Below are 19692 nucleotides of genomic sequence, written 5' to 3'. Positions count from 1 at the left end.
CACACACACACAACTATCATGTTATGGGGATTCGAACTTTGAATTTTTGGTATGCAAATCAAATATCTTTTTCACTAAATTAGACCTGTTAGCCAACTTAGCCGAACTTTTTAAATAATAAGTAAAACTATGCCCAAAAAAAAAAAATCATAAAATCCAACCCATCCCATAATTAAAGAATAAGAGAAAATTATGACAAAAGGTCTTATTTTCTTGTTGGTTTCGTCAAAACTCATCTCGTCTCACCCAAATGAAAATAAAAAATAAAACAAACAAAAGAGAGGAAAAAAAAACTCATCTTCTCTCTAACAACATGGATTCCAATTTCACAGCTCACCTGGAATCCCTTTTAAACCCTTCCTTTCCATAAATTTCGCTTCCAAAAATATAAAACAGCGCAAACAAAAATTGAGAAAATATTTTCTCTGTTTTTCAAATTACTGTTTCCCACTCTGCTTTACATTATCTGTGGGCTTGAACCTCCAAACTACCCAGCTGAATCATTAACCCTAGATCACACTCAGCTCTGAGAAATCAAACAGAGAAAAAGAAAGAATTTTCTTTATGGTTTTTTTGTGTATTTGAGAAATATTATGCATAGATCTGGTGTGACCATGGCTTGGAACGTGTTCAAGTTCTGCACAGCTTTGCGAGGTTTGGGGTCCGTCATGATCCTCCTGGTGCTTGGGGTCGTAGGTGTCACCTATTACACTGTCGTTTTGACTAATTATGGCCCGGCTTTGTACAACGGTGGCCTTGACTCTCTCATTGCTCTTGTCGTATTGATCTTGTTCCATTGCTTGGTAAACCATCGAAAACTATTAAATTTTGAGTTTTTTCTTAACATTTTTCTTGGGGTGTTGATGGGTTTTCTGTGTAGAGTTTTTGGGTTTTAGAATCTGTGTCTTTCGGTTGTATAAATTGGCATTTTTCCTCTTGAAGTATATTACAAAAATCTGCCAACTTTGTTTTTTCAATAATTTCTTCAGTCAGGTCCTTTTTTATTTTATTTTTTATTTTTATGTTGGTGGAGGTTGAACTTATTCAATGAAGTTTGAAATTACTTGGAGTCTCTTTGGCAGTGGTTTCTAGAAATCTTATTATTAGAATTTTATTTTTGTTGTTTTTGATCATTTTCTTAAAGCTAACTGCTTGTTTCTATCCCCCCCTTTTGATCCTGTTAGTTCAGACAGAAATAGCGTTTGGTGTGGTAAATAGGGTAATTTGTTAGTTTATTGTTAGCTTAAAGGAATCAAAATTTGGTGTCTGATTAAGGGTATTAGAGAAAATAAAGCTAAAAGTGGAAGACTTGTTATAATTGTGCAGTTGGTGATGCTCTTATGGAGCTACTTTTCTGTTGTTTTGACGGATCCCGGTTGCGTGCCACCTAACTGGAGGCCTGCTGTTGATGAAGAGAGAGGGGAGGCTGACCCCTTGACTGGGTCGGATTTTAGTGGTTTGCAGACTGACCCATCTAATCAAAGAATCCGGTATTGCCGGAAGTGCAACCAGCTGAAACCACCTCGTTGCCATCATTGCTCAGTTTGTGAGTCACAATATGTGAAGTTTTTTCATAATCTCTTTTAGCAATATTTTGTTTTGTTTTGCGTTGTTATGTTCTTATGTCTTTAAATCAGAGCTTGATGTTGGATGATTCTTTGTTTCAACTTTCAGGTGGGCGGTGTGTACTGAAAATGGATCACCATTGTGTATGGGTTGTAAATTGTGTTGGGGCCTTAAATTACAAGTATTTTCTACTTTTCTTGGTAAGTTTGTTTCACTGTGTAAGGTGAAATACTTTTCACAGGAGATTATGTATGAATGAGTTGGCACGGTTCTATCTACTGAGGATTCCATTTTCATTTTCTTCTACTATGCTTAACTTGTTTTCTCCATACCTGGCCTGTGAATACTGATCTGATGATTTGAAGACATTCTTCCAAGGACTTGAGTTAATTTTAACTTTAGTTTCTCAGATTTTATGATACCGTACATGATTACGAGTAGTGATAATCATGCAGGTACTGTAAAGATACCTGCATATAGGTCGTGAGCATTTGAAAGAAAGGTATCTTGATTAGAAGTTAGGTATTGGGGCAAGTTTTCATTGTTCCCAAAGAAAAAGCTTAAATATGTTACATTTCCATCCTTTTTAAACAATTTTTAAGCTCAACTCTGGTGTACATTCCCTGGAATGCCAATAGGCCGCAGACACAGGCCACAGACAATGATCTAGATTGACTTTGCCTTTATATCTTTGTCACGTAGCGTGACCACTTAGGGTCTCTTGAATGTACCACTCAGCGTATTTTTCCATGGTGGTGGTATCACTTTAACAGAATTGTTCCATAGTTCTCATAGGGTAAATTGATGTTTTTCCTTCTGGTAGATAACTGAACAATAGGTCATCTCACCTTCTAGATCATATTCTTCAAACGGAACTCCATAATTTAACTTTGGAATAATTGCTGGATTTCAAGGAGTATAACCTTGCAGAGATTGTTTCATCAATTAGGCTCATGGACTGTATATAATGTGATTAGTGGATTATATATAAAGCAAAAACAAAGCTTTTGTAATGAGTTTTTCCTAGCATTTAGTAAAATGGTCCTGGACTGCATGTTCTAAGCTGATAGTTGCAAATTTGAAGAGGTGGAGAGCATAATTTTTTGTTGGTATTGGCTGGGACTTGCAACTCAATTCACATTTAATTATGAACTTGGTTACCTCTCACACAAACACTATAATTCTTCTACTTTACTATCTTATGCTATGTCAGTATGGCAATTATATTATTTAAAAATCTCAAAATCTCAGCTTACGATTTGATGCATGGCAATGATAAATACTCAATATACTGTAAATATGTAATTTAGTAAAGCAGGAACATTACAGTATGTGTCGAGCATTATAGTATGCTTAGTGCTGGATATTCAGGGGAGTTGATTGCTGTTAAATATCTGTAAGTACACTTGGTGAAAAGCTTTAGGTTGGTAGAAATCATGAGTTTTAAGGTAATTCAAGGGACTCTTATGGTGCTGTTAAAGAATGCAGTCACTCTTTGTTTCAATGAGTTATTTTTCCTCAGTCTGGTTTGTACTGGCAGTGGTTGCTTGTTATATACTGATACTAAAGTGGAGTTCCATGTATAATTTGGAAAATCTGCTTTTAATAGTGTTTGTGGCTGCATAGTTAATCAATTGGAGATGAATTGTATTGTACTGTCCTGTCAGACTATGATGGAGAAGTTCTTGTGTATGCTCTACTTGATTTGTATTATCTTGTAAAAGTTTCTATTCTTGGATATTATGATCTTTTAAGTCATGAATACATATAAAATGAACTTTATATATTTATACTGATTTCATTCTTTTGTTAAATCTCAATGCAGTTTTACACATTTCTGGAGACAAGTGTTGTAACTTTATCCTTGCTGCCACATTTTATTTCATTCTTTAGTGAAGGAGAAATACCTGGAACACCTAGCACCCTTGCAACTACCTTTCTTGCTTTTGGTATTATCTAATTTTACCTATATTCCTACTTACTGAGGTGGTTGGATATCTGTCTAACTAATTAACATTGCTGCTTTATTTACAGTGTTAAATCTTGCATTTGCATTAAGCGTTTTGGGGTTTCTGATCATGCATATATCGTTAGTGGCTGCAAATACCACAACCATTGAGGTAAAGTCTTTTGCTTCAATCCATTAACAATATCTCCGGTTTTTGCATTCTTCCTTTTAACTGGGCATTGCCTTATGCTTACATCTTAAAGGTGTCAAAAGCGCGAGGCTCATATAGCAAAGATTAGATATTTGGTATGGTAGTTCAGTCCCCTTGGGAGACCTCTGTTATATGGCTTTCCTTGGATTGCACTATGACATTTTACTGGAGGTCCCTAGATTGACAGGCATTGACTTCTAAATATTTAACTTTGGTTTTCAATGTTTGGGCAACTAGCGATGTGGAAAATCTTAGTTGCACTATATTAGTAATCACGGATTAGGGTTTGTCATACCAACATATAAGTAATTCCAATAGTTTTGCAGTATCTTGCCCTTCCTTATGGGCAAAGGAGTCTCAGTGTGGAATTAGATGCTGATGGGGTTATTCTTTGTGATCAGGCATATGAGAAGAAAACCTCTCCTAAATGGCGCTATGACCTTGGTCGAAAGAAGAATTTTGAACAGGTTGGTTCAATTTCCAATGTATCAATGTATTTCATTTACTTTATTCAGTGCATCTTTTAATTTTATTCAAAATTCTGCATTTCAAGAGTAAGTTCTAATTGGGTTTCACAATTCCAAAATTAGCGTCTACATCAGGAGGAATAAAAGTTTTGATGTTTGATAATAATATAGGGATCAGTAAGTCCTGAATGTAATTTGGCATTTGCTGGAAGCCTTGAAGCACAAGGATCTTTTCTGCAGCAGACAGCTAAATGCATAAATTCATTAGGTTGCCCTTAGTTTTCAGATTATCTATACTCTTAGAAGAACATTATAATGATGGTTTTCTTGGTATGTGATATATCATGAGTGTGGCACTGATAGTCACATGGCATACGCACTACAAAGTTAAATTGTTCTTTGATTAATTTACTCTCTTTCTTCCAATTAAAACAAAGGTCATCAAGGTCTTTTGCAAACAATTGTTATGTAGTACATTATGGTAGGTTGAGGTCCAATAATGGGCAAGCAAGACTAATTTCTATTTTCCTAGATTTGAATGCCTGCAGGAACATTTTTCCTAGACAATACTGTTTGACCTGAAATTCTTGTTAATCTGTGTAATGATAGTTGTAATAGTTGTAACTTTCATATGTGGCGTATAGAAATTGGACCCCTTGCATTGATATTTCTGATTCAGAGGCTTGACCTGATCTTCATGTTCAGACAAGAACCTTGTCTATACAATATTTGAAACAAAATGCACATGATCATCAGAATCTGGTATTAAGTTTATTCAATACCTTGCACTTGTTCAATACCAGACCGTGTATACCATGAACAATGCATAACTGTAAGTGATCAGTTTCTTAGGTTTCTGGAAGCATGGATCTGGACTCTGTAATGCAGTTTGTTTGACACTGTACACTGGAACAAGTTAAATTTGAAAGTGTTTAAGCTTTGAATATACATTACCTTGTTTTTCATAAGTTTATTGGATGTCTTGTCTTTTAATCTTAAAATGATGTGGGTAGTATACTTATGATGGGCCTGGATGTGCGTCTGTTCACCCGTGTTTAAGGTGTTAGATCTTTTACCATTACTCTTACAGCTGGAATTCTGCTATTTGCACATCAGGTTTTTGGTATGGACAAACGATACTGGTTCATCCCTGCTTATTCCGAAGAAGATTTGCGACGCATACCAGCGCTGCAGGGTCTTGAGTATCCGTCGAGGCCTGAGTTTAACTCCCAAGAGTTCTGATACCATTTGTTTTGACATGTCAGTGATACAGAAATTTTCGTTGTAACAATAGATGTGGAACATCCACAAAAAGTTGCCTTTGCAGTCGTAACTCTCATCAAATCACAAGCGACTAATTCAGGCTCACAATTTTTCATTCCTATGGGCATCTTCTTGTAAACACGATGATTGAGATGCAGATGAAGAAGAGCAATTTATGGGTCGCAGTGTTTTACGGTAGTGGGACTGGCATGACTGATTGGTGTTTATTTTTGTTAAATATGTGTTGGGAAATTTGGGAACTGTAACAGTAACATATGGAAAATGAAACTTTCATGTGGTGGCATGAAATGATGATGTTGTTCCTTTAGGTTTGTTGTACCATTCATTGAAATTACCGGATCAATCTCATGGCCTTGCCAATCAAGTGTAATGTATGCTATGTATCCAAGAAATAATCTAATTTCACACTGAATTTTATGCTTCTTCTGTCACGTGGAACTGTTTTGTTATTGTCATTCTACTTAACCAATACATTTTTTTAATAGGGTAAGGCCTTCAAATTGACAACTACGTTATTTGTTTTAACATTTCATTTCAACTGAAAAAAAATGCTCAGCTAATTTTCTGTGTCTCTACTGGAATGACTTTTATCCCTTGCTAATTTTCTTCTCTCCTACATGAATTGTTGTACATTCTAAATTAAGCGCGATCGGCCAACTCAAGGTGTCGATCACTTTGCCAACTAACGTTTTGTCTAATGATTTTTCTCTTTTCTATGTTACAAGATGTCTCAAGTTCTAATTTCACCTTCCAGTTGATTCTAATGAAAAATTTGCCACCTCAGCACCAACAAAAAATTTCAGCAAAAGAGGGGAAGAGAAGAATGGTGGTTTTTTTTTCCTTCCTAGTTTTGTGTATTTTGATCTTGTGACAGTAAAACAAGAATTAAAAACTTAAAAAAGAAAAAACGTAAACTATGGGTTCTTTTTCTCTGTCAGAAAGGAAAAATGCGACCCAAGAGTTTTCTTTTTATCTTTTTTGGCGGACACTTTTCTCCTCCTTACAAAACAAAGCATTGTGGAGGATGAGGGTAATTTGGTAATTCTAGACATTTGAATATTCAAACCTTTTCTTTGCTAGAATGTGATACCTGTCCAAGCCATGTAGTCATGGACTCGTGGTTGCATCCAGAATGTCGTAGACCAATGGAGGTGGACACGTGTCACGCCGTGGCGCGCGCTCTTTCTGAAACGTACAAGTATATAAAGCCAGCCAACCAAACCAAAAGAAGCACTTGGGACATTCCGGATTTTTCTCTTTCACTCTCTCTCTCAAACGTTCGTCTCATTTCCTTCTATAAGGTACGACGAACTAAGATCACCTAGATTTGATCTTTTGTTTTTCTCGCATTTTCTTGGCTTCCAAACAGGCCTTAACGAATTTCTAATTCCTCTGTTTGATTAATTCTCTCTGTAGAATCTGCTATCCATAACCTGTTGAGCTCGTTTGCTGCGAAATTTATTAATTTCTATTTGAATTTCACGATCATTCAACTTAAATTGCAATAAATCATAAAGCAATAGTCCTCGGAAATAATTTGCTACATTCAATTTTCATTAATGACTCATTAGATGTTAATGTATCATAGTAAATGCAGAGTTTGATAATAATTAATTAGTATTTATGTGATCAAGTGAGATACTATATCTGCCAGATTGAAGTGTATTTTTTTGAATTATCTGAAACACTTGAGGAGATTTTTTGAGGAGCTCTTGGTTTCTAGGATTGGACAATTCATCTTTTATGAATTTTATGAATTTTATTTTCTTCATTCTAAAGAATTTATCTTTTAGTGGAACATATTTTCTTAATTCATTCGTTTTTCATTTTTTTAATTTTTAATTTGGTTGATAATAGATATAGAGAATAAATTATGCTGGGATTTTCTGTTTCCAGAAGGATAAACACAACCAATATGCAGAGTGAAAGAGACATTAGAGATGGGGTTTCTCGGTCACGTGACTTGTTAGATAGTTTTCAGGGCTTTGGGTCCCGTAGAAGTATGTTTCCTAGCCTCTTTGGTGGAAGGGATCCATTTGACGATCCCTTCTTCAGTCGCCCGCTTGGTAGCATGTTCGAATCTAGCATTTTCGGTCCAAGTGCCGCTTCTAGTGGTACACCACAGAGTGGTAGAGCCAATGAATTACTAGTAGAAGAACTGAATTCTGATGATGAGGGAGGGGAACATAAAGTTACTGAGGATGGGAGAGATAACTGTGGAAAGCAATATGTTTCAAGCAAAGAACCAACTATTGAGCATCCGGATGATGTTGTGGATGGTAATTAATCTTCTATGTCCGCCTTAATTAGAAAGTTGAAGGTTAATATAATTGAAGTTTCCGAAATGAAAATAATGGTTGCCATGTTGAATCTAGCAGATAGGAAAAGCAATGATGTGACTTGTAGAAATGACCGCAACAAGGTGGAAGGTGAACGGTCCCAGGGTCGTAGTTTCTCTGCCCAGACTTGCAGAGTCACATATGGTGGTGTAGATGGAGCATATTACACTTCTACAAGAACCAGAAGGGCAGGCGGTGATGGTGTAAGTAATGTGTTTCTTGGATTTGATATGTCATTTGCATTCTTTTTTGTTTAACTTTGATTGTGATTGAACAACAGGTAGTGCTTGAGGAGAGCAAAGAAGCAGATAGAACAACTGGTCAAGCAACACACAGAATCTCGAGAGGACTTCATGATAAGGTATAGTATTTTCTTGTTGTTATGCAGCCTGTATAAAAAACAATGGCTGTAACACCTGCAACAATGAATTGTAGTTTTAGGCATTAGTCATGTTTTGGAAAAGAGATTAAATATTGATGCACGGGGTGACCATCTGTGGCAAAAACTCAGAGTCACTCTTTGTTGTATTCTTACGGTCAAGTCTGGAGTGAGTGTATGCAGCGAGTTGCCCTTTAGTCTCCCTTCCATTTCATGGGTGTGCTCAATATATTTCTTGAGAGATTAAATCCATGTAGATTTTCATCTTAAATATTTGTTAACCATTTTACTATCCTTGTTCAAGTTTTATGGGACTGGACTGTAAGTTATTGTTTCCTCATATAGTCATTCAGTTGAGAGCCCATGTTGTTTTGTTACCATTCCAGATTTTTGGCGTTTTTATCAATCCGTTTCCACATGTGATTTTGACAGTATTGAATAGATCAGTTTGTGGCTTTTTTTAATTCAATCCCTTTTCTGAGTAAGCGTAGGGAAGGATGGTAGAAAGAAAATCTAATTATGTATATGCTACCTTTTATTGGAATTGATATATGTATTGCTTATGTAGGGTCATTCTGTTACAAGGAAGCTTAAGCCAGATGGAAAGGTGGATATGTTGCAAACTTTACACAATTTGAATGAAGGTTGGTTCCTGCAGCCGTACGTGGTTCGTTAATACGTATTATTTTTCACATTTGTGAACATCAAAACTGATACTGCGAGTCTTTTTGCAGATGAGCTTCCTGGCTTTGAAGAAGCATGGACCGGTAATGTTAAAGGACGCTTACCTGGTTGGAGAGGTGAATTTAATATGCATGGTAATGCTGGTAAGCACTACTTGGTTCTTTCCTGTTGGACTTTCTTTCATTTTCCTTTATGTTTGTTTCTTCATTTTATTCTATTTATTTTACGATTAGATGGTTAAGGGCGTATGCATTCACCAAGCCTTCCTTAGGGTCCTAGTTAGCTTTTCAGAGTGAAATCTTGAGTAAATGTGTCTGTATATCCTGATCTTTAATATCTTGACACACCTTGATATTAAGCGAGTTCCCTAATGGCCAAAATTATTACAGAGGAGTGTAAAACAGGAAAATAAAATTATGTGTGTTGCAATAACTAGTGAAAGTTGGGGATTCGATCTTTAGTGGACTGGGATAAGGAGTTCCTATGGCTTGCCATTTAAATGGTTATGTTTGATAGAACAGTGGTAATGCTTATGTTGTGCTTAGTGACAAATGTGGAATGTTGCACATTGCCAGATGTATGACTTAGGAAAGACAAGTATCCATCAAACCTGTGAGTCTGTACTAGTAATTTAAGTGTTTTTGTTCTTCGGTTCCTTTCCCCTTGCCTCCTCTCTCTTTGCTGGCACTGGACGAAACTTCTTTTATGTCACCTGTTAGTTTGTATATGAGATATCGTAGGCAATGTCATGGTTCAGAATCCAGTCACTCCCTTTTGATTCACACTTCGTGTCGTAACTTAGTTATGAATGGCATGACAATGTAGGTTCAGGTAGCAGACAACAGAAGGGAAATGCAATTTGGGGAGCTGGGCTGCTTCCATCTGTAGAGCCAGCACAAAGCGTCAGAGGAAATGGATCAGACAATGCAACCAGAGCTACCTCTGATGGGAGAACCAAAAGGGTTGTTAGAATCAACATAGACTAAGGCCGGATGCTAGTCCATACATAAATTGGAGACAAAAAGATGGAAAACATTAATTAACATGCTCTGCCCATGTGTTTCATCTGGAATTCGAGCCGTTTCGAGTAATTTTTGGGCTGTTCATTCTTCATCGGGGAGCCAATAGTGTTTGCAAGTCGATGTGTAACAAGAAAATTAGGGGATGTAGGTTGGTTTTGGTTGTTTGAGTGGCTTATTGCTGTCCAATAATTATTAATTTCAACATCTTTACTTAAATGGTCATTTTTGTTCATTATGTTTTGTTAAACCTTTCAACCTCCATTGAATCATGCTAATCCGAACCCATTGTGTGGATACTCCATGCATCACTAACCAAATAGACACATATGTAGATACACTAACAAACAAGTACCAATTGAAGTGTGCTCAGGGAAGAGATTTATCGAAAATCAGCTTTATCAACACATTGCGAATTGTCTAATTCTCAAGAATCAACACATTACAATCACTGATTTCCAATTAAATCAAAAACGCTAACATTTAATAACACCATGATAAGCAACAGTTTTCCCATTACTTTTAAACGACTCGATAGAATTTCAAAACAACTCACTTGACAGAATTTCAAAGGGGAATGATAGATGGATGATTAGCCAGTGAGGATGACTGATAAGACACTAATCTCAATAGATAAAATCTCCCGCTAGACAATCCTTTTTTTCGCTTGAATGAACACTCATACGCAAATCCCGACAAGTCGAATTTTAGCTCCATCCAGCTTGAGGTAGCCATTGCAACTATTTACTGGGTTGCAAGCTTAAGGATGTCATCTAGAATGAGAATTAAGATTAAAAATAATTTTTTTTGAGTTTACTCCAACATCTCAAATGCATTATAAGAGAAAATATCAAATGAATAACAAAATCTTGATTAGATGCTGAAAGGTAGATAAACATGGATATGGTTCAATGAAGTTCTACTCATCGCAAATTTTAAATTGGGACAAACTGAGTGACAGACTTATTAGCATTCGAGATGGATGAGACAAAATTAGAAAAATCATGCTTTAGTTAGGCCACCAATTAACCCGCTTAGAATTTGCACAAGTTATGTGATCCTAAAATGCATGCGTCTGGGGCTGTGGTAGTTACAAATACCATGTCAAATTAAAATGACTTGGAATTTTTTGTTTTTTCTCAAAATTTACATTATTGACTTTGTTGAGGTCTAAAAAGTCACGACAAACCCAAAAGCATTTAAAGTTCAATATGATGTACGAAATAGGGGATAAATTGGTCACGTATTAATTCAAATTATATTTTTGGGAATTAATTCGACAAAATAAATATGTACGCAAGCTTTTATACAAATTCCAGTAGCATTCATATCATGCCAAAAATCTATTCCTTTAATTCTGATATGTCACTAAGCTCGATCACAAAAGCCCAAGTCATTGTAACAAATGCCCAAACATTTCAAGCACATGCCAAATAACTTCATGCCACGCTAATACATTTTTTTCTATATCAATCACCTACCAAACTCACATGAACCCAAGTCATGTGGTTTACGAGACTTGCACGAGAGATTGTGGTGTGGAACTTGGATAATGGAGACTTTGGGCTAGCTACTTGGGAGCACCAAAGTACAAGCTCATTACTTGGAGTTCTCCAATGTGGGTGAGCAAATGAGATATTCTTCAAGCACTCCCTATTACCCGCTGGAAACAAGCCAATTCCGACACTTACTTTTACCCATAGGAAAGTCATTTTCTAATGCCTAGCTTTACCTGCTGGAAATAAGAATGACATGACCCGCCCCGAATTCCTCGGAATCTGTGACTGATCCTGTGGTTTTGGATGTCGGCCCATTTGCTAACATCATAACATCTCTTCCAAATCAAAGGAGGAGAGGGTCGATACTTTCTGCCGAAATTTCTGCAGAGTCTCCCCTAAAAAACAAACTTAACCAAAATTCCAACCTGTTAAAACGCAGTTTAAAATTCCCAAACCTCAGCATGCATAGTCATAAGTAGTTATAAAGACTCAACCCACAATCATTCATCAATCTAAACAGGTTTCCGCTCCGTCACAACCACAAACCAAATTAAAGTCCAAAAATATGGTTTATCTTGCGACTGCACCTAGGTGAGACCCCAGGCTATCAACGTACCCTTACTGAGGGATCAAGTCACACGTAGTTCTTCGATCAATAGTCACGAATCAGATAACATACAATTATTTTTAGTAATATCAACAAGTTAATTTTAGGATAATCTTTTCCTTCTTAATAAAATCACAATATGCTAAGCCTAATTCTTTAAACATTACTCTTTTTTCCCGATATAATATAATAATCCCTTTTCCTCTCCCCGTTACTTTACTACACGTCGGAGAGTCCAACGCCACGTGTTGTAAAGTAACAGTAATCAATATATCCGAATCCTTTACCACACGCCAGAATAATTCAATGCCATGTGTAGGTATAGTGGCCAGGGCAAGTACATACGAGGGTGAGGTTTATAACCCTTATATAAATATTATAAAAATAATATTCCCTTCCTTAATTCAATTTTCCCAAACATTTATTCATAATATAGAAAATAAACTCTCAAGCATATATTCCATAAAGACCTAAAAATAATTCAAATAATAATCAAAACTTGTTTACAAATAATTTCTATAAAATACTATATTCCACAATTATAATAATAGACTTTCGTAAATACCATGATATCACCCAATCCATATACTTTAATAATAATCATAATAATATTAAAATAATGATAAATATTAACCCTTAGAGATCCCATATCCTCACTAACCCAAGTTAAATCAATTTTCAATCAAAACTCATTATGCAAGAAATTCCATATTAGAAGAACAAAATACACTTTAAAAAAACAAAACAAAAACGCCCACTCATTTTCTAATAATCATAGCCAAGACCCAAGACTTGCTTTCACAACCCATCAATCAAGTATCCCATGCTCATCCATTCCATAACTTCAATTATCAAAATAATATCCAGGAATTCCATAAGATACTATAAAACAATCTCATAATCCCAACATAATCAACATAACTCATATAACAATCAAGACTCGTTAATAAGGTCATTCTAGTACTTCTCGAAGGGTGAAACTACCTCGGAAGACTCACAGTCAACCCAAGGATCAAACTGCCCAAACTTGGTCCACTGGGCCCATGGGGCCCACGACCTCCGATTTTCGATTCGAAAGTTACCACGGGTTCAACAAACTTTACTAAACATGTCCTATAACTTTGGTCCAGATCGAGTGGTCGGATCGCTCACGATCGCACAATCGGACAATCACCGTTTTACACAAATTTTGAGTCCCTAAATCGGAGCATCCGAGACTCCAATTCTCGATCCGCGAATTCCTGCACGGTACTAGTGGTACTTAGATCAACATATTTAGAAATGGAGTTTATCCAACGGTCCGAAAATATCAAACCCGGATAACGCCTAATATGCCTAAATCTGATCAACCGTCAAACGATAACCAATATCAAATCCGAGCATACCGTGGTGCTCGGGACAACATAGGGAACATTTTAGGAACAAATGGGGCACCCAACCATGGCCCACGCGTCGCCACAAGCGCTGGCAGTGCGTGAGTGTCTTGAGAAAATTCCAGCGACCGAAACATTCTCGAAACACCCGACAATACCTATACCTACGTGATCGGGACAACTAGGGAAGCAACTTTTGTTTTTGGATCACGACCAAAAATGGGTTTAAGAATCGATTTGTAAAACCTCAAAATTAACCTAAACCAATCACATAAACAGGTAAAGCACGAAGAGTAGATGAAGTTTCATTGGTTCGACAATTTCGGCCGTCGAAATGCCGGAAATTGCACGAACAGCTCCAGCGACGAACTAGGTTTTTGGCTTGGTTTCAGTCAAATCGTGACCAATCTTGGAGTTTCGAAGGTGGAAATGGGTAGGGACGTGTAGAGGAGGAAGAGACGAAGATTTTGCAAGTTGTTTCGTTGGAAACGATAGCTGGAATCGGCGTCGGAAAATGTGGCTGTACGATAGAGAGAGTGTGTGTGACAGGACCCACCCCGAATTCCTCTGAACCCAGAACGAAGCCTGTGGAATTTCTGACATCTTACCGATGCCGGGCTCGCTTACTAATAATTGAGACTTTCTGCCAAAATTTCGACAAAGCCCCCCTGTAAATTTGACTTTTCCCAAAATTTCAAGCTGTTAAAATCACAGTTTATATCCCAACTGGCAGCATGCATTCAAAAACAATTCAATAGTTTACAATAAAGGCCCCTGGCCGTCAATAATTTCAAACAGAAACACATTTTAACAACATTCACTTAGTCCAAAGGGAAAATGAATATTCATTCAAACAAGCCTCATTTACAATCGAGCTTTAAAACAACTGACAACGGCACTAAACTTAACCAAAAACCAACAGCAGTGAGACTAGATCCAACCGACTAAATTAAAGTTCCAAAAATATCTTAGTTTGCGGCTGCACCTGGGTGTGACCCAGGCTACCTACGTACCCTTAACAAGGGATTAAGCCACACGTAGTTCAAACAACAACAAAAATCACAGTTCCTTAAATATAATAAAATGTTAAAATAATCTTACGTTTGTAACCCGACTCTTAAATTCTTTAATTTAATATTACAGCACAAGCTACATCTAAAATTCATAACTATCGAATCAAACCTTCTACATAAAACCGTACATGTAACCACTCGCATAGTAAATATCCTGCTATCACCTACCAAGGGTATATGGAACACATAGTTTCATCCAAAGGTAACCTTTATATTTTCCGAAGGCAACAACATAATCTTTTCCGAAGGCAACCGGGGAATGGGAAAACTAGCCAACCACCTGTGTAGACAAATCGGGCAGGTGGCTTGGGAAAATCCTGGTCGGACACCTGCAAAGTGATCTCAATGCAGGTACAGGCAAATCACTGGCAAAACACCTACAGAGTAATCTCGATGTAGGTACAAGCAATACAATGAGGGCAACCGAGGAATGGGAAAAACTGATCAACCACCTGTGTAGACAATCGGGCAGGTGGAGGGGGAAAATCCTGGCCGGACACCCACATAAGCGAGTACAGGCAATATCCATTGGCCGGACATAGTAACATCCATGGATCAGCTCCGCCGTAGCACAATATTGTGCCCTTTGAGCCCCCTCTCTGCCCTCATGGTTTTGTTTCTGGGAACTCACGAGTAACTTCCCAGTGGGTCACCCATCCTTGGATTGCTTTAGCCCCAACTCACTTAACTCTGAAGTTCCCATGACTCCGAAACCAGTGAACTCCCAAAAGGTCTCGTTGCTAGATGAAGGCGGGCATGTACATATAAGGCACATCACCCTATCTTCGTTGGTAGATGTGGGATGTTACAATCCATCCCCCTTATGGGCCCGACGTCCTCATCGGCACACTCGCACCACACAGCAGAGTGGCTCTTATACCGAATTGTCACATCCCGGGTCTGCCGTAGCACGATATTGTCCACTTTGGGACCCCTCTCTGCCCTCACGGTTTTGTTTCTAGGAACTCACGAGCAACTTCCCAATGGGTCACCCGTCCTGTGATTGCTCTAGCCCTAACTCACTTAACTTCGAAGTTCCCATGACTCCGAAGCTAGTAAACTCCCAAAAGGCCTCGTTGCTAGATGGACGCGGGCTTGTACATATAAGGCACATCACCCTCTCTCCGTTGGTAGATGTGGGATGTTACACAGAGAGAGAGAGAGAGAGAGAGAGAGAGAGAGAGGAATTTGGTGGGTTTTTAAAAATCCAACTTCGAAATATTTACAATTGTGCCATTGCACTTCCGTTGATCATAACTTCTTCGTTACAACTCCGATTTGAGCCACTACGTGTCTATGAACTCATATCGACGCGCTCTACACAACGATGCAATTCATTTCCCCAAAATCTTACCGGATTAAAAGTGACCAAAATGACCGTACCCCCGAGGGCAAAATTGTAATTTCACATTTAAATAAATTAAATAGATTAAATAAATGTTTAAAATCAGGTTGGGGTGCCACAAAGAATGTCCCAATGCTCTATTTTATTCATTGAAAATAGACTAGCTTCAACACTTCCTTTTACCTATTGGAAACCAAAAAGAGCCTTCTCCTTCTATAAATTGGGAGGCATTACCCAAGAAAAACCACTTCTCTTAGTTGTTGCAAGCTTCTCAGCAAGCATGAGAACTCACCTTTCTCTTAGTTGCTGCAAGCATCAAGTGACCATTAACCCATTCTCTTGGCTGCTGCAAGCTCCTAGCAGCCATCACAACCATGTCTCCTACTTTCTCGTCCTTGAACTCCTTAATCTTCTCTTTAAAGCCTCACCTCAGGCATAAGACCAAGCTACTCCTTCATCCTCCTACCTCTAGAACTCATAAATCTATCTAGAATCACAGTCACAAACATCATAGCCTTCAAAGTCTTAAACTTTTCTTTCCTTAGCCTTGCTCTTTGAACCCTATTCATTTGACTGTTATAAGCATCCCAACAACCATCACAGCCAAACAATCAAACCACCATAGCTATAGCTTCAAACAATAAATTCTCAACACCAAAACTCAAGTATATCAAACACAAGCCAAGCATAAGCATTCTCATTTGCTAAACTTGTGGTTCTTTAGGTCCCACACTCCAAGCTCTCATGCCAAGCTCATATAATCTCAATTCAACATCAGTAAATCATCTTCACCCATTTTCAGGGCTGCCGAAAACGTCAACACACAACACGCAACCGCTGGAAGAACAACAGAATACTCCCCTAGGACTTACTTCTCCTACGGGATGCTTTGGGCCTAGTTCTCACTAACTCATAAAAAGAGGCAACGAAGGCCTGATTCACTACTCTATGGCGGTACAAGAATGAATAAGCCTGGACTAGCCTTCTGACGGAAAAAGACCCCAACATACTTATGCCAGAATTTTTTCGATCCTGCATGATCGTTGTGGAGGTGCACCATATTATCTTAATTTTGATGTTAGATCGCTTCGCTATTGTAATGGCCCTTTGTGGCTAATGATTTTTTTAGCTGAATTATGAATGCAATCGAAGAATTTCTCGAAACAGAAGAAAAACAAAACAAACTTTAAGTTAATTGTTCAGTCTCAGCTTGAAGCTATTCGACTATGGTTGTGCCATAATAATAAGCAAACTGGTTTGAAAAGAAATGAAGTTAAAACATTATAGTAGTTCTCACCAACAAAAAAATAATACAAATAAACCCATTAAAACATGATATATTGTACAAAAACTCATATAAAGCCTAGTTGAGGAGAAAACCCCAAAATTAGCCACTTGTTATTATAACATTTTAACACACTAAGAACCAATTAGAAAATGACAAGTGTCTAATTTTGTGTTTTGCTATCCAAATATGCTCTATAAGAGTTTTTGTATAAGATATCATGTTAGAATGGGCATATTTGTGAAAAGCCCAAAAAATAAAATGCATATATATATTTATACTTTTTTTTTTTTTTCTATTGTGAACTCTATAGTAAGATAATACTTTCCTGTATATATGAAAATGAATTTTCATAGGACATGTAATTATTAGTGTAAGATCCCACATCAACCAACGGAGAGGGGGTGATGTGCCTTATATGTGCACACCCACATCCATCTAGCACGAGGCCTTTTGGGAGCTCACTGGCTTCAGAATTGTAGGAACTCCAAAGTTAAGCGAGTTAGGGGCTAGAGCAATCCCAGGATGGGTGATCCACTGGGAAGTTGCTCGTGAGTTCCCAGAAACAAAACCGTGAGGGCAGAGAGGGAGGCCCAAAGCGGACAATATCGTATTACGGCAGAGCAGATCCCGGGGTGTGACAATTTGGTATCAGAGCCACTCTGCCGTGTGGTGCGAGTGTGCCGACGGGGACGTCGGGCCCTTAAGGGGGGTGGATTGTAAGATCCCACATCAACCAACGGAGAGGGGGTGATGTGCCTTATATGTGCACACCAGCATCCATCTAGCACGAGGCCTTTTGGGAGCTCACTGGCTTCGGAGTCGTAGGAACTCCGAAGTTAAGCGAGTTAGGGGCTAGAGCAATCCCAGGATGGGTGACCCACTGGGAAGTTGCTCGTGAGCTCCCAGAAATAAAACCGTGCAGACAAAGAGGGAGGCCCAAAACGGACAATATCGTGTTACGGCGGAGTTGATCCCGGAATGTGATAATTAGAAATAGTAATACTTGGTTTAATAGTAACACTCAAGTGAAATAGACTAGCATTGATTTTTCATTTGGGTTGGCTCGACAAAAAAGAAACCTGCCACACACAAAAAAACACTTTATAAGAGGAAAATAATTGTATTTTGTTTGGGGTAATACAAGAGACTTCTCCAACAAAAAGAAAAATAATTGTAGTTATAAAGCAAATTGAAGCACACAACACAAACAGCATTTGTGTTTGGGTGATTTTTGACGGTGGGGACCTGGCAACTGAAAGGATTTGTTCGGTTGGTTTAATTCATCATGTCTAATAAAAATTTAAAAGTACTTTATAATTAATCAGAATAAAATATTGGTTTTCCCAATGACATTAGGAAACAGAAAACTATAAATACATATGTAGCCTGAGCCTTTTGTATGCACTAGCTACTGTGATTTAGGGTTTCCAAAATTCCCTATAATCTTTTCTCTTTCAAACGATCGAGACCCTTCACTTCACTAGCTACTTTCTCTTTCAGACAAGATGAAGGCTTTGAAGGAACAACGATGCGAGCGAGAGCCTCCTGTTGACGTTCACGTTGACGTTGACGATGACGACTTTGCTGGACTCGCTTGCCCTCTCGACGACCTTGAAGCTGTCGTCATCCTTGAAAGTGAAACCACGACTTTCGATCCCTTCTTGTTCGACAACGTCAAACTTGATGACCACAACATGGCAATTCAAGAGAAGCCCAAGAAACCACCATCCCACGGCAAAGGGAAGAAGTTGGAGACCCTCCGCTTGGTGCTATGCACACCACCTCCATCTTCTTGTCAACAAAACCCTACGGGGCCAACAAAATCTGATGCTCACCATCAACGGCAACACTGGGATGATGAAGAGAAATTGGAGAATAGCAAGCGAAAGCTTCACCAAGGCTATCAAGAGTTCCAAAACAAGAGAAAGAAAATTCAACGTCTTGACGTCAAGAACTTGCCTTTGCCGTCTAAGCCTCAGCGAGGCCGGGTTTTGAGCGAGAACAAGCCGTTGATCAGTTCGAGGAAGCGCCCAGAGCCTCTGATTTTTCGAAGAGCCAACAAAACCCTAAGGAGCTCACAAAATCCACTTATCATGATCTCCATCATCGGCAAGATTGGGATGATGAAGAGAAGTTGGAGACTAGTGTTCGAAAGCTTCACCAAGGCTATCAAGAGTTCCAAAACAAGCGAAAGAAAATTCAAGTTATCGACATCAAGAACTTGCCTTTGCCGTCTAAGCCTGGACGAGGTCGGGTTTTGACAAAGAACAAGTTTCTGAGTCTGACCAGCTCCAGGAATTGCCGAGCCTTCTGATTTCTTGGAGAACACGTTTCTTATTGTCTAGTTTATTCTTTAATTGATATCAGATGTAAGTACAAGGTTTTGAACCACAAAACGATTATAAGTACATGGTTTTTTAGGAGAGGAGAGCTAGCACATTTTTTATTCAATTCATTCTGTAATTGTGATCAGTTTATGTACAATTGTAATTCAAGTTTCTCGACTCCAACTTCTCTTGATCAGTTTTGATTATAAAGCAAACTGAAACACACAAAACACACGAGTGGTTCAAGTTGAGCGATTTTTTCCTGTTGATTTTCTCTCTGCTT

The 19692-nt window shown here is 38.1% G+C and overlaps 2 protein-coding genes across 4 annotated transcripts; both read left to right on the top strand.

The window, feature by feature from the left end:
• The first annotated feature begins 212 nt into the window (after positions 1 to 212).
• On the top strand, positions 213 to 5907 carry LOC117619381 (probable protein S-acyltransferase 14). Its single transcript, XM_034349320.1, has 7 exons — positions 213 to 803; positions 1327 to 1546; positions 1675 to 1766; positions 3392 to 3515; positions 3601 to 3686; positions 4127 to 4192; positions 5309 to 5907. Exons 1-7 carry the CDS (start codon positions 594 to 596, stop codon positions 5432 to 5434), a joined length of 924 nt encoding a protein of 307 aa, XP_034205211.1. The 5' UTR covers positions 213 to 593; the 3' UTR covers positions 5435 to 5907.
• An 810-nt stretch (positions 5908 to 6717) lies between these two features.
• Positions 6718 to 10147, top strand: LOC117620320 (myeloid leukemia factor 1). Of its 3 annotated transcripts, none has more exons than XM_034350484.1 (7): positions 6718 to 6777; positions 7373 to 7755; positions 7852 to 8018; positions 8096 to 8176; positions 8763 to 8838; positions 8929 to 9012; positions 9704 to 10147. In XM_034350484.1, exons 2-7 carry the CDS (start codon positions 7392 to 7394, stop codon positions 9862 to 9864), a joined length of 933 nt encoding a protein of 310 aa, XP_034206375.1. In that variant the 5' UTR covers positions 6718 to 6777; positions 7373 to 7391; the 3' UTR covers positions 9865 to 10147. The 3 variants fall into 3 exon arrangements, with proteins under 3 accessions (XP_034206375.1, XP_034206373.1, XP_034206374.1); XM_034350482.1 differs by having other exon boundaries at positions 8929 to 9021; XM_034350483.1 differs by having other exon boundaries at positions 7855 to 8018; positions 8929 to 9021; positions 9704 to 10140.
• Positions 10148 to 19692: the final 9545 nt, after the last annotated feature.

The sequence above is a fragment of the Prunus dulcis genome, chromosome 2 (assembly GCF_902201215.1).
Source record: "Prunus dulcis chromosome 2, ALMONDv2, whole genome shotgun sequence".
NCBI classification, from domain to species: domain Eukaryota; kingdom Viridiplantae; phylum Streptophyta; class Magnoliopsida; order Rosales; family Rosaceae; genus Prunus; species Prunus dulcis.
This window is presented reverse-complemented; position numbering and strand designations above follow the sequence as displayed.

Coding starts and splice junctions, on each gene's coding strand:
- LOC117619381 (XM_034349320.1), top strand. CDS start 594: ATGCATAGATCTGGTGTGACCATGGCTTGGAACGTGTTCAAGTTCTGC. Junction 804..1,326: donor TGATCTTGTTCCATTGCTTG/GTAAACCATCGA, acceptor ATAATTGTGCAG/TTGGTGATGCTCTTATGGAG. Junction 3,687..4,126: donor CAAATACCACAACCATTGAG/GTAAAGTCTTTT, acceptor CTTTGTGATCAG/GCATATGAGAAGAAAACCTC.
- LOC117620320 (XM_034350482.1), top strand. CDS start 7,392: ATGCAGAGTGAAAGAGACATTAGAGATGGGGTTTCTCGGTCACGTGAC. Junction 8,019..8,095: donor GAAGGGCAGGCGGTGATGGT/GTAAGTAATGTG, acceptor ATTGAACAACAG/GTAGTGCTTGAGGAGAGCAA. Junction 8,177..8,762: donor CGAGAGGACTTCATGATAAG/GTATAGTATTTT, acceptor TTGCTTATGTAG/GGTCATTCTGTTACAAGGAA.